We start from the raw sequence: 15,070 nt of genomic DNA, 5'->3' as shown, positions 1-15,070 counted from the left end.
TAGATAGTGGGGCAACACTTCATATATTTGAAGACCATTTGTATTTCCTTTGCTATAAACTGATCACTTCCATTGCCAATTTTTATTTTGGGTCTTTGTATTAGATTAAATCTGACTGCAAATTCTTTTACATACTTCCTATGAAGAGGTGGGCTCTATTTTCCAGCTCTAAATCTGGCCTGGGGTATGAATACTAGACTAGTTCCAGGCCTTTATGAGTAACTTCAGCCTTGGTTTATTATAGCCCTGGACTCCCTCATATACAAAAGCATACTAGCCCTGGCTGGTCTTGCTCAGTGGATAGAGCATCGGCCTGTGGACTGAAGGGTCATGCGTTCAATTCCAGTCAAGGGCACATGCCCGGATTGTGGGCTCAACCCCCAGTGGGGGGGGCATGCAGAAGGCAGCTGATCAGTGATTCTCATCATTGATGTGTCTATCTCCCTCTCCCTCTCTAAAATCAATAAAAATATTTTTAAAAAGATAATTTTTAAGAACGAGAGATGAAATATCTATGATTAAACCAGATAAACTAGAAAGAAAAAACTAAAGAAAAAAACTTCTCAAAGACTCAAAGGAAAATATGAACAAACAGAAAGACATCATGTATTCAGATTAAAAAATAATTCTAAGTTCTAGAGTTTAATGTAATCACCAAAAAATACCAAAAGGATTTTTTTTTTTAATTAGAGAAGCTAATTAAGTTTGTGGGGGAAATAACCAAGAATAGTTAGGAAAAATTTACCTACTTTTTAGTCCTACCAAATAAACAAAACATTACAAAGCTATAATTTTTTAACAGTGATACTGGTCCATAAATAGATGCCAAGATCAAATGAACAACACTGTATACATACACACATACTTGTTATATTTATAAATGTATTTTAAGTTGAATGAGGAACAATGAGTTGTTTTTTGTAAAGATGATGGAAAACTGGGCAGCCATCTTGAAAGTATAAAGCTGTTATCAATTCCAGGACACACTGGGATAAATTCTAGATTAAATCTCATTCAAAGATTTAAATGTAAAATAACAAAATCATTTTTTAAAGCAAACCACTTCTGATGAGTTGTATAATCAGTCAAATGATCACTTACAGGGATCAATCCTTAAAAGTTTAGGAATCATGACTTTAGGAACAGGAAGATGCAAAACAAGTAGCTAAGCATCTCTGGTGGAATAGCTATACCAGTATGTTCTATCCGTGCTGTCTCTGAATTCAGCAAATCTACCTCGTATTTTCGTTGCTCCTTAACTGTAATTTTGCTACTGTTAATGAATCGTAATGTAAATATCTGTGTTTTCCGATGGTCTTAGGCTCTACAGCAGCGGTTCTCAACCTGTGGGTCGCGACCATCGGAAAGGGTCACCTAAGACCATCGGAAAACACAGATATTTACATTATGATTCATTAACAGTTCCTCATGTTGTGGTGACATTACGATTCATTAACAGTAGCAAAATCACAGTTATGAAGTAGCAACGAAAATAATTTTATGGTTGGGGGTCACCACAATATGAGGAACTATATTAAAGGGTCACGGCATTAGAAAGGTTGAGAACCACTGCTCTATTGGGTTTGAGGCAGGAAATTTTCTTAAAAGAAATAATACCTTATGCATTTTCTAGCTCCCTACAGTTTAAAAGTCACTTTCATTTCATTTGATCTCCACACTTTTATGAGGTCGGCATTAATATTATTTATCCTCAAACAGAAGACTTCATTCAGTTAAGCAGGTTTTGTTTCTGCCACTTGCCATTGCCCATTTAGACAAGTGCTTTACAACTCTGAGCTTCAGTTTCCTAACCTATAAAATGGGTATTCCAATTAAATGAAATATCTGTCAGGCCACAAGCCAATGACATAACTTAATAAATTCCAGCTCTTCTTCTGTGTTACCCAGGAAACAGTTATGTTAGAACACTGAGGCCTTTATATGTACACACATACTTAGTATGTATACACATACTACTTCCCTAAAACTTCAGTCCCATGAGGAAGGAATGTTTGTATCTCCATTTTGGTAACAACTAAGCCAAGATATGGCAAAGCTCAAGAATTGATCCTTGGTCAGACACTACAAGTGAAATGGATTTGAGCCCTGCAATCAGATTTCAGGGCTTTCACGCTAAATTGCCATGCTCTGTCGTCCCCTTACAATAACTCCCACAAAGATGGTAAGAGTTGAATTCATAATGGAGCAAACCACTACTGGCTGGCTTTTTAATCAGATTGTGGCTAAGAGTGTCAGGTGGATTTGGCTTCTTGCCGCCCTATCCTCTGCACCACAACACTGCCATCAAGCCTAAATTCCAAGGAAATAGGCTTTAGAAAAAAATACTAAGTCTTGGGTTTCAGCACCAAAAACAAACAAATGGAAAAGGAAAAGTACTAAACCAACCCATTTTACTGAGAGAGCTAAGCAACAGGATGATTTGTCTCTTAAGCTGTGGTACATTTACACCAGGGAATACTATGCAGCAATAAAAAAGAAGGATCTCTTACCCTTTGAGACAGCATGCAGGGACCTAGAGAATATTATGCTAAGCGAAAGAAACTAGTCAGAGAAAGGCAAGTATCACATGATCTCACTCATATTGGAATCTAATGAACAAAATAAAACAAACTGAACAAAATAGATCCAGAGACATAGAAGCATAGATTAAATCTCATTCAAAGATTTAAATGGCTGAGGAATCTCAGAGGGAAGGTGGGGGAGGGTGGGTGGGTAGGAAGAGATCAACCAAAGAACTTGGATGCATATGTGCATAACCCATGGACACAGACAATAGTGGGGTGAAGGCAGCTAGAAGACGTCAATGGGGGGGGAGGGAGGCCTGTGTAATACTTTCAACAATAAATATTTAATATTCTTTAAAGCCACAGTGGCTAGTGTGGCTCAGTGGATAGAGTGTCAGCCTGCAGACTGAAAGGTCCGGGGTTCAATTCCAGTCAAGGGCACATGCCCGGATTGCGGGCTCAATGCCCAGTGGGGGGCGTGCAGGAGGCAGCTGGTCCATGATTCTCGCCCATCATTGACGTTTCTATCTTTCCCTCTCTGAAATCAATAAAAATATACTGAGGGGGAGGGGAAGCCCACTCAGAAAATGGAGACACAAACAGGCCGGTGTCTCCCCCGCCTCCCTCCAGATGGCGCTGTAGGGCCCGCGCCGGGTCCAAAAGGCGATTGCCTCCATTTGGCCTCCCCCGGAGGCTACAGAGCACCGAGAAAAGCTAGAGAAGCACTTCCCCAGGAACTGCGCGGGCCGCTATGCGAGCACCGCGCACTTCCGCTTCCGGTCCTTTATTCCAGAAGTGGCTCTGAGGGAGCGTGGGGCTTAGTGTCGTCTTTGTTAGCTTCCACCATGGCGTACCGTGGCCAGGGCCAGAAGGTGCAGAAGGTGATGGTGCAGCCCATCGTATCCTACGCAGGATGCCAGGACCGGGAGGTTGGGGCCAGAGAGCGGGGCGGAAAGGCAGGCAGCGGGCTCGGAGGAGCGGTGTGCGCCTTCCACATCCCGTGAGCCCCCGCGGCGGCCGAGGCCCGGCGAAGGCGCGGGGCTTGGAGGAAGCGGGGTGGGCCGGGGATGGCGTGGGCACACCCTACCGGGGGCCGCGGGAGGGCGGTGGGGAGCAGAGGGGCGCAGTTTTAGGTAGGTGCTGCGAGCCAACGGGAGGTGTGGGTTTGGTGGAGGGGGAGGGGAAGGAGTAGGAAAATGGCGCCAAAGGAAACTCCTGGAGAGTGAGAGAGGAGACGTTCCGCAGAGTATTTAGGAACCCCGAGGAGGGCCTAGTTGGGCACCAGACCTCGTTCCGAAAACATCCGGGCGGGTGGGTGGGGGGTTAGTGACCAGTTCCTGGGAGCAGAGAGTATGCCGTGCGGGTACTTTTTCTTTAACCGTTGGTGCAGAACCTCATCTTCAGATACTTGCAAAATGTACGTAAGTTGTGTGTTGTTAACTTGTTTCGTCACCCCGTCTGAGCACTGTGTTGTACAGTTAAAAAGATGGCATTGTGGAGGTGGGGGTGTATTCCAGGGGAAGGGGTGCAGGGAGAGTAGAATGTAATAAAATGGTGTGGAGCCATGGTAACGGCGAGCATGTAAAGAATTGTGTTCATACTCTGCAAGACCAAAAAGGACTCATTTCAAAAAGTAATTATTGGCAGACATGTCAGTGGGGTGGTGATTATGGCCAGAACATTGGCCCTGTTCCCCTTCTTCCCCCTAGGATGAAACGTTGGGAGGAAAATTCCCGTTAGCTTTAAACCATGTAACAACGTAGTGGTTTGAACACCTAGAGGGAAACTCGGGTATAGAAAAGACACTCCAAAAGGAAGAGGGGAGGGATAGGGTTCGAGGATTTAGGGGACCGCCTGCTTTCCTTTGGGGGATATTTAGCAGCAGAGTCTGCGTTGGCAATAACAGAGTGTTTAAATCATCTCTGAAAGAAAATGCAGTGCCTTTTGCTCTGACAAATTTTAGTGTGTGACAACACAATTGAAAAACATTAATTTCAAGCCACTGTAATTTTTAATCATCAGAATTGAGGGTTTCTCTCCTGGTTATTAAATGTGAAGCCTGGAAAACGGAGAAACTAGAGTAAGCTGTTTTAGAGCTGGATTTTACTATGGCACATAAGAAAGAAGGCCTTGGTCTTTAGAATGTACTGCTTTGTGCTCTACTGACACCAATTTTCACTCTAAATGTGTGGAAACTAGAAGCAGTAAGAAATATGATTGAGTCCCAAGTCACAGGAAGATTAAGGTGTCTAGCTTGGGACTGTCTGGTCCCAGTGCAGCATTTACTACATGAGAATGTTTATTGTCAAGTAAGGAGTGAGTCTTGGTTACCAATTCTGATATGAGTCAAATGGTTAAAACTCTTGGTTTTTATTTATTTTAGTTTAGTTTTTTTAAGGAGCCATATTTCTCTAATGTTTGAGCACAGTGATTGGATTTTGTTTACTTTTTAACATTTCTATTTTTATGATTATTTCAGAGATCTCGGATTCAGGTGTGGCTTTATGAGCAAGTGAATATGCGGATAGAAGGCTGTATCATTGTGAGTACCCGGGATATTTTATCTCAGAGCAGTTTGTTATAGAAAAAGATCTCACCAAAAAGAAAAAGATTTCACAAAAAATGGCCAGCCAGAGCAGTGTACAAAAAGTCAAAGACCCAACCCAAGGAAAGTGTTTCGGGACCCACTGCCCTTGCCTCCTTGTTTTACTTGATAGAGATTGGATAATTCATAAAATAGAAGGAAAATTAATTTTTAAAAATAATCTAAACCAGTGGGTCTCAATCTTTCTAATGCCGCGACCTTTAATATAGTTCCTCATGTTGTGGTGACCCCCAACCATAAAATTCTTTTCATTGCTACTTCATAACTGTAATTTTGCTACTGTTATGAATCGTAATGTAAATATCTGTGTTTTCCGATGGTCTTAGGCGACCCTGCTAGCGGTTCTCAACCTGTGGGTCGTGACCCACAGGTTGAGAACCACTGCTGTAGACCCTAAGACCATCGGAAAACACAGATATTTACATTATGATTCATTAACAGTAGCAAAATTACAGTTATGAAGTAGCAACGAAAATAATTTTATGGTTGGGGGTCACCACAACATGAGGAACTGTATTAAAAGGTCGAGGCATTAGAAAGGTTGAGAACCACTGATAAACATTAATATTTGAAGGAGGGGTATAAAAAATTGGGGTTGAGGATTGATGGAGCATAATTCTGGTTTAGGCCATACCTGATGGAGCTGAGTTGGATTAAATAAGCTTCTCAGGATGACAGAGTACCTTGAATAATGTTTTTTAGGAATGCTTTTTTTTTTTTTTAATCCTCACCCAAGGATATGTTTTACTGATTAGATTGATGTGAAAGAGGAACATCTATTGGTTGCCTCCTGTGTACACCCCTACCAGGGATTGAACATACAACCTAGGTATGTGCCTTGACCGGAATCTAACCCGTAACCATTTTGGTGTATGGGACAACACTTCAACCAACTGAGCCACACGGCTGGGTCTTAAGTAATGTTTTTTGTGTGTGTGTTTTAATGTATATTTTTATTGATTTCAGAGAGGAAGGGAGAGAAATAGAAACTTCAGTGATGAGAGAGAATCATTGATCAGCTGCCTTCTGCACACCCCCAACTGGGGATTGAGCTTGCAATGTGCCCTGCCCGTATCAAACTGTGACCCCCTATCCTGGTTTATAGGTCGACGCTCAACCACTGAGCAGCACCGGCTGGGGTTAAATGATGTTTTAAAGAAAGATGAAATATGACTGAAAATTTGCCCTTTAGGCATTGTAGATTTCTTTAATAATCTCACTTTCCCTGTTTATTAGTTGAAAAACAAGAGTGGTGGTTAGTGGTGATAGTGTTTTGTGTGGAACATGGGAAAAGCAGTAGCAGAAGGTAATTCATGCATGTACACACATACTATATATCGAATAGGTTATACAAGATAGGGAGAGTGCCTTTTGGCATAGCTAATGAATTTTTAAGGCCAAAAGGTTCCAGATCTAATGGAGTGTGTTCTGGCTTTCTTTGTTATTTAAAAAGGCTTAGAGTGGAAGAACGTTCTTCATCTGAAAGATCAGTGAAAGGATGAATTTCTGAAGTTAGTTGGCATTTCTGTATCTAAATGGGTATATTTATTTAGAACTAGAGGCCCGGTGTACGAAATTTGTGCACGGGGGAGGGGTGTTTCCCTTAGCCCAGGCTGCACCCTCTCCAATCTGGGACCCCTTGAGAGATGTTCAACTGCCCGTTTAGGCCCAATCCTGGTGGCATTGGGCCTAAATGGGCAGTTGGATATCCTTCTCACAATCAAGGACTGCTGGCTGCCAACCGCTCGCCTGCCTGATTGCCCCAACTGCTTCTGCCTGCCAACCTGATAATCCCCTAACCACTCCCCTGCCAGCCCAATTGCCCCTAACTGCCCTCCCCTGCCAGCCTGGTCGCCCCTAATTATCCTCCCCTGCAGGCATGGTCGCCCCCACCTGCCCTCCCCTGCTAGCCAGGTCACCCCTAACTGCCCTCCCTTGCTGGCTTGGTCGCCCCCAACTGCCCTTCCCTGCAGGCCTGGTCCCCCCCAGCTGCCCGCCCCTGCAGGCCTGGTCCCCCCCAACTGCAGGCCCAGTCACCCCTAACTGCTCTCCCTTGCCAGCCTGGTCACCCCTAACTGCTCTCCCTTGCTGGCCTGGGTCCCCCCGAAGTGTCCTCCCCTGCAGGCCTGGTCACTCCCAACTACCCTCTCCTGCCAGCCCGGTCACCCCTAACTGCCTTCCCCTGCAGGCCTGATTGCCCCCAACTGCCCTCCCTTGCAGGCCTCGTCCCTCCTAACTGCCCTATCCTGCTGGCCTGATCACCCACAACTGCCCTTCCCTGCTGGCCATCTGTGGTGGCCATCTTTGACCACATGGGGGCGGCCATCTTGTGTGTTAGAGTGATGGTCAATTTGCATGTTACTTTTATTTAGATAGGATGGTTTGAATGTGATCTTATTTGAATATGACAGTTAATGGCTTGTTTTTCTAGGGTTTTGATGAGTATATGAACCTCGTATTAGATGATGCAGAAGAGATTCATTCTAAAACAAAGTCAAGAAAACAACTAGGTAAGAATATAGATAGTCTTACAGAATTTTAGAAATTTTTATTCACTTGCAGAATTGAGTGATTTGCAACTTAGTTCATGTTTTACATTTAGTTTGCACTTGGAAAGTTATATTTGGTGGGGGGGGGCGGGGGGAGGTTACATTTGAAATCATCCTCTGTCACTTAACTCTACTCCACACCATTTTAACTTCTGCCTCTCCACTCAACTAGTCACCGATGTTACCAAAGACTAATGGAGTTAAATCTAATGGTCATTATCAGTCCTCATTTTACTGTTGTCTGAACAGCATTTGGCCACTCCCTTTTTAATATATTGTTCCCTTGCTCTGTGATACTATACACAGGTTTTCATTTTTCATTTATAGTTAACTGTTCCTTTTCACACTTTTATATATTCATTCTTTGGGACCCAATCATTAAATGTTTAAATTGCTCAAAGCTTGGTTGTATTCCTTCCTGTCACTCTGTATTTTCTTAGGCACTCAAGACTACACCTTCAGTTACCATCTATATATATAGTCATGTGCCTCATCACAACATTTTGGTTAATGATGGACTGCATATACCGTGGTGGTATACCATAGAGCATAGTGTGTAAATGCACTCTATGCTTGCACAACTGTGAAGTCACTTAATGACTACATTGACTCTTAAATTTACCTCTCAGAGCCTGTTAAACATTTCTACTTGAATTGAATGTCTCAAAGCTCCTCAAAGTTAGTATATCAGAAATCACACTCAGTTCCTACCCCTCACACTTTTAGAGCTGTTTTAGTGTTCCCTGCCTTAGTGATAGCACCAATTTCTATTCAGTTTACTAATTGATTTCTCTTCAACTACCTCATCCCTCTCCAGTTTGCTCCTCGGGCTGCACTAATCTTTTAGAAACACCAATCTGACCTTGTCATTCCTTTGCTTGATGTCCTTCCTTCAATGGCTTCCTGCTGCTTGTAGGATAAGAAAGTTTTTAATGTATTCTGCAAGGTTCTTTATGATCTGTGCTTATCTCCATCTGCACTTGCTTCATTTTTGAGCATCCACATTTGTCTTTTTTTTTTTTTTTTTTTTTTCAGTTCTTTGAATCTGCACATTTACTCTACCATAAATCTTTGTATATCCTGTCCTTGTGTCTTTAGGACTCATGAAATGTCACCTCCTCCCGGGTTTGGTTTTGCTTGGAGTGGGAATTGGGCGGAACTTATCACCAAGATCCGAATGTGAGGGTGCACAGACAGGGTGTGCTGTGCTCTCTGAGTTTGTAATAAAGCATTCATCAGTGGGTATTATTTTATTAATTTCTCCCCCACTGGACCAGATGCTCCATAAGTGCATGCATGTGTCCCATCTTTTTGCTCCTTAATATGCTCAGTGCCTAGCATGTAATAAAAACTGAAAAATGATCAATGAACACAATTTCTTAACCCAATTAACAGAAGGTCTTTAGCGTTCATGGTTTCATCAAGAATAACTGAATCATTTTTATCAAAATCCCATTAACTTAGGTTTATGTAGGCATTTTGTGTTTTTAGTTGCTTACTGCCTGGTTCACAGCTCACTAGGACTTGATCAGTGGTGAGCTTCAGGTGTCTCCTTTCTGGACCCTGAGGATTCTCTTGAGCCTACACTGGGTATGGGGAGAGTAGTTTCTGAAAGTGTTATATTTTGCTCTGCTTCTTCCTGCTTAGGCTATTTTTGTGAAAGCCTAGATTTTTAAAATCTAAACATGTATCAGGAAAGGCAACCTAGCGTTATTGACATATTATTTATAAATAATTTATGAAATGTTGAATTCCCATAGTAGTGTCTTATAAATGTAGAAAATAATATTACTTGTAGTGGAAGCCTGGGAAAGGGAAACCATTTGATCATTACTGGGGTTGATTTGCATTTCTCAAACTGTTTTACTGAACACCAGTGTTCCTGAAGATATTTATAGATATTTCTCAGGAAAAAAGTATCCTTTGCTCAAAAAGGTTTAGGAAATGTTGGGTGAAACTTAAACAGGTACGTTTATTGAAGGATGAAATCTTCAACATACTAAGAGCTCTAAGAATAGGTTATAGTATGCTGCATTTTCTAAACTTGACATACAACTCATTTCCCAACTTCTGCAAACACTGAGCATTGGGAAATGTTGGGGTAGACCTATTTAGTTAACTTAGTCTACAGAAACTGTACTTTGCATAAAATAACATTTCTCTATCTTCAATAGGTAATAGTTGAAAAGTGCATATGCTCTAATTTATGCACTTTTAATTTTGTGTTGCAGGTCGGATCATGCTGAAAGGAGATAATATTACTCTGCTCCAAAGTGTCTCCACCTAGAAATGACTTAAATGTTAAGTGAGGAATTACTGAGAAGCAATACAGTTTGTGTTTTATGGTGTCCTTTGTTGGGAGAATATGTCTTACCCATTTATTCATATTGGCTTATTACAGTACCCTTAAGTTACTACCATGACAATAAATGATGTTGAATTGTTTTTGTTAAAAAAATTTACATTGTTTCTTTCCAGCCAGTGGTAGAGACTTTTTACATAGTGGCACCATTAGCTAGCTGTTGGTATTTTAGTTTTCTGAAGGGTGGCTCTTGGCCCTGGCACTTGCTTTTCACAGAGCCACATCTCTAGATTCTTAAGCAAAGAATAGGAATTCTGTTGGACAGGTAAGCTTCTGATATTGGGTGGAAGAGAACAGGAGGGTTCACAAAAATAAAGGCAAGTATACTATTATGTCTTTATCATCAGTTCTAATTGTGGGTGCTGGAACTACAGTTTCTAACCACAATAGGTTAGGGATATAACAGCTACAGTATTTAAAAATAGAGTCATTGTATAAGGTCTTTGCTATTTTATCACCAAGATGCGAATGTGAGAAGTATTTGGATATAGGCAAAGAATGAAGTCCCTTCAAGGTACATTTAAAATGAGCTCTGTTCGGAGTTAACAAGAGGGACACTGGGATTGGTAACCTGAAAAAAGACCATAAGCAGCACTGGTAAGTTAAGTGGAATAATAAATCATGTTAGCTGGAAAAACACCTATCTCCAAGAATTTTGGTTCCTCCCCCAGTAATTGCTTATTTTTCTAATTGAATTGTGTGGACAAATCTCTCCTTCCCCAATATCTCAGGATGGTTCTAGTTAGAATTCTGGTAAATAGCTATGGAACATCTGCTGTTGGATAGACACAAAGTTAAATAAATACAATGAAACAGACTGGCAAACAAATAGCTTCAATACCATGCGTTAAGTGCTATTTAAATTGGATCTTGAAAGATGGGATAGGCCTACCTTAAAATTCTGGTAATGGGCAGTATTATTAAGTGTAGGTGAGGAAGGACCAAGAAGTCCATTTCCTGCTTTTCTTTAAACTGAGTAAAAGAAACCCTTTGTGAGGAAGATTTGTAGGTGAGGGGAGACCTAGCTTACAACTTGGCATTTTAGCTGTTCCACTACTATTTGAACTTGTGCTTTCTTGGTAATATTTTGAAATAAAGGGCTGTTCTAGCTCTTAACGGTTGGGTTTGAAATTCATTGAACCTGCTGCAGCATAGCATGCAAAGGAAACAGCAGGCAGCAGAGGGAGCTGCAGCTATCTTGGCACCAAAATAGCTGGGAAGAAGGATAAAAGCAGGAACAGTGTAATCCCTAAGAAAACATGCCGTGCCGAAACCAGTTTGGCTCTGGATAGAGCGTCGGCCTGCGGACTGAGGAGGTCTCAGGTTTGATTCCGGTCAAGGGCATGTGCTTGGTTGTGGGCACGTCCCCGGTGGGGGGTGTGCGGGAGGCAGCTGATCGATGTTTCTCTCTCATCGATGTTTCTAACTCTCTGTCCCTCTCCCTTCCTCTCTGTAAAAAATCAATTTTTATATATATATATATATAAAGAAAACATGCCGGCTGCTGCTTCCATTTCCTTGTGCGACCCTTCTGACCTGGCTGCCCTGTGTAAGCAAAACTGCCTGCTGTGGCTTATTCTGAATGGATCAAGATGTGCAAGGTTCTGTTTTTGACAGCAAGTGATAGTGAGAAATAAGGTGCAGTCGAATTCTTATAATTGAGTTCTGTATTTAGAGATCTGCTTGCTTTTGTGTTCTACCATAACCTGTGGTGTTTGCTTTTTAAGTTGTACTTTTCCACAGTCTAGATTTTTTTTTCTTCCAACTAAATTTGTATTATAGGAGGCATTGCGTTCTCCTTCATTAAGGTTGTTAAAGCATGCTGTGAGAAGCTGCTCTTGTTGGCAGCCCTTGGTAAGTGAGCAGTTACTTTTCTGGAATGGTTGTTGGTTTCCAAGGGGGTCTTCTAACCACCCACTAACTCTCTTGTAACATTGTTGAAAAGGGGAGGAGAAAAGTAGACTGGGCTTGGTGTTCTTTCAGTTCAGGGGTGGGGAACCTTTTTTCTACCAATGACCGTTATAACATTCAAGGGCCATACAAAATTATCACCTTAAAAATTAACCTGCTGTATTTGGTCAAACATTTAATTAACTCACCCCTAATGCTTTGGCAGGGCCAGATCAAATAATTTATCGGGCCTTGTATGGCCACAGGCTGGACGTACCCCACCCCTGCTTTAATAGGTGGGGAGAACGAAGGCTAAAAATGGTTTGAATTCTCTAGGATTTTGTGTTTGCAGGCACCAGTATTGCATTTGTCAGTTTCAGGATTAGAGAGTGGATCTCTAATTTGGATAAGGCATTACTGGCCAGGAAGTGTCATGGGCAGTACCTTGAGTAAACCTAATAGGCAGTATCTCATGCTAACTGACCCAGGAGCTTTTTTAAAATTAATTATTCCTTCTAGAACTAATCATAACCACCTACTTATGGTATGCTTTTGGGAGGAGATGAGATGCTTGGTAAAACTTCTTAAGGTGGCATGAGAATTTAAGTCTGTCAGTACCTAGAGTTTAATTTTTTTGTTATTCCTCACTCAAGGATATTTTCCCATTTGATTCCTCCCCCCCCTTTTTTTAGAGAGGGTGGATGGGAGGGGGAAAAGAGATGTGAGAGAGAACAATTGGTTGCCTCCCGCACATGCTCCAACCAGGCCTGGGATCGAGCCTGCAACTGAGGTATGTGCCCTTGGATAGAATCGAATAAGTCTGTGGGCCAGTGCTCTAACCACTACAAAACCGGCTAGGGCTAGAGTTTAATATTAATTTAAAATATATCCAATGGAATTTTTTTAAAGTGAATTTAAAAATATTAACTTCATGTTTATGATAAAAATGCAAACATTACAGAAGGATACAAAGTAGAAAATAAGTCCTCCTTTCCCCATCAGTATTTTTCATTGATAATCACCCAAGAATTCAATGGTTATTTCTTTAAAAAATATTTTAAGTTTGGTAAAATACACATGCTATTTACTATCTTAACCATATTAATTGTACAGCTCAGCAGTGTTAAGTTTATTTACATTGTTGTACAGCTAGTCTAGAACTTTGTCATTTTACAAAACTGAAAATCTACCAATTAAACAACTCACCATTTCTCCCTCCAGCCTGTGGCAACCACCATTCTACTTTCTGTTTCTGAGTTTGACTATTTTTAAAATATATATATTTTATTGATTTTTTTACAGAGAGGAAGGGAGAGGGATAGAGAGCTAGAAACATCGATGAGAGAGAAACATCGACCAGCTGCCTCGTGTACACTCCCCACTGGGGATGTGCCTGCAACCAAGGTACAAGCCCTTGACCGGAATCGAACCTGGGACCCTTCAGTCCGCAGGCCGACACTCTATCCACTGAGCCAAACCGGTTAGGGCTGAGTTTGACTATTTTAGATACTTGTATACTTGCCACATTTTGTTTATACATTCACTTGTCAATAGATACTTGGGTTGCTTCCACCTTCTGATTATTGTGAATGATATGCTATGAACCTGGGTGTACAGACATCTCTTGGAGACCCTGCTTTCAGTTCTTTTGAGGATATCCCCAGAAGTGTTTTTGAGGAACAGCTGCTGCAACATTTTACATTCTTACCAACCATGCACAAGGGTTCTAGTTTGTCCACATCCTTGGCAAAAATTCTGTTTCTGATAGCAACCATCCTAATGGTTGTGAGGTGGTAATCTCATTGTGTTTTGATTTGCTTTCCCATAACAGTGATGTTGACTATCTTTTCATGTTTATTGGTTATTTGTATATCCTTTGGAGAAATGTCTTAAGAGTTCACTGCCCGTTTTTAAACAGATTATTTTGTTAAGAGATTTTTTACATATTTTCTCCCATTTTGTGGGTTGCGTTTTCACTGTCTTTCAAGGCACAGTCTTTTTTCATTTTAATGTGACTCAGTGCGTCCGTTTTTACTTTTGTTGCATATGCTTTTGGTGTCCTAGGTATTTTTGTTTATTTGTGAAGACATACTTCTGCAGTTTGATTCTTATCAACAAAACTTAGACATATTTTCTTGTTAATCAGCTGAGCTGTATTCCGTTGTATGAATCTCTTAATATAAGTATTCACCCACCCCCATTGGTGGATATTTTAGGCTGTTTCCAATTTTTTGCTGTTAAAAGTTTTATAATCACATCTCTATATCTGTTTTTCTCTCAGATTTTCTGAGATTAATTTTTAGAAGTGGAATTGGTAGACCAAAGGATATACACATTTAAAAATTCTATAGATTTTCTAAATAGACTTTGATAGTACAAATTGGAAAATTATTTTTCTCATATAAGCCAACCATTAGGCAGCAGTTTTTTGGTTTTCTTGTTGTTTTTTTGTTTGTTTTTTGTTAGTACTCACCCAAGGATATTTTTCCATTCATTTTTATAGAGAGTGGAAGGGATGGAGAGAGAGAGAGAAACATTGATGTGAGAAAGACATGGATTGGTTGCCTCCTGCACACCAGGGATTGAGCCTACAACGGAGGTAGGTGCCCTTGACTGGAATAGAAACCGTGGACTTTCAGTCTGCAGGCTGACGCTCTATCCACTGAGCCAAACAGGGTAGTGGTAGGCAGCAGTTTTAATGAAATGCACAGGCTTATTGTGAGGCAACTATGAAATAATAACTTCTAGTATCATAAGGACTCCAGAGTAGAAAAAGGGGGGGGAAATGGTTTTTTGATGACTTCAACCACTGAATCAGCTCTGGAACTTCCCTACCACTGACCTTGTTATGTGAGAAAAACTTCCTGGTTGAATTTTTGTTGTTGTAACTAAAGCATTGTAACAGAAAATGTCAGAACAGGGGTACCTGTCTTTAGTACCTCTTAAGCTTGGAAGGGGATTAGTTCAGTGAAGAATTGTTAAATGCCAAGATTGAGAAAGTTGGCAATTGAAGTGAAAATCTTAGGCTCTAGGGGGCATACAAATGAAGTGATGTGACTGGTTTTTGTTTTTTGGGGTTTTGTTTTGTTGTGTCTGTGTGTGTGTGTGTGTGTGTGTGTGTGTGTGTGTGTGTGTGTGT

General features: G+C 41.1%; 1 protein-coding gene across 2 annotated transcripts; it reads left to right on the top strand.

The window, feature by feature from the left end:
• The first annotated feature begins 3,309 nt into the window (after positions 1 to 3,309).
• Positions 3,310 to 11,465, top strand: SNRPE (small nuclear ribonucleoprotein polypeptide E). 2 transcript variants are annotated; one of them, XM_079761280.1, is made up of 5 exons: positions 3,313 to 3,424; positions 3,916 to 3,942; positions 5,005 to 5,067; positions 7,562 to 7,640; positions 9,911 to 11,465. In XM_079761280.1, the coding sequence occupies exons 1-5, from the start codon at positions 3,371 to 3,373 to the stop codon at positions 9,964 to 9,966; spliced, it is 279 nt and encodes a 92-aa protein (XP_079617406.1). In that variant the 5' UTR covers positions 3,313 to 3,370; the 3' UTR covers positions 9,967 to 11,465. The 2 variants fall into 2 exon arrangements, with proteins under 2 accessions (XP_079617407.1, XP_079617406.1); XM_079761281.1 differs by lacking the exon at positions 3,916 to 3,942 and having other exon boundaries at positions 3,310 to 3,406.
• The last annotated feature ends 3,605 nt before the right edge of the window (positions 11,466 to 15,070 follow it).

Source organism: Cnephaeus nilssonii (assembly GCF_951640355.1).
Source record: "Cnephaeus nilssonii genome assembly, chromosome: 21".
NCBI classification, from domain to species: domain Eukaryota; kingdom Metazoa; phylum Chordata; class Mammalia; order Chiroptera; family Vespertilionidae; genus Cnephaeus; species Cnephaeus nilssonii.
This window is presented reverse-complemented; position numbering and strand designations above follow the sequence as displayed.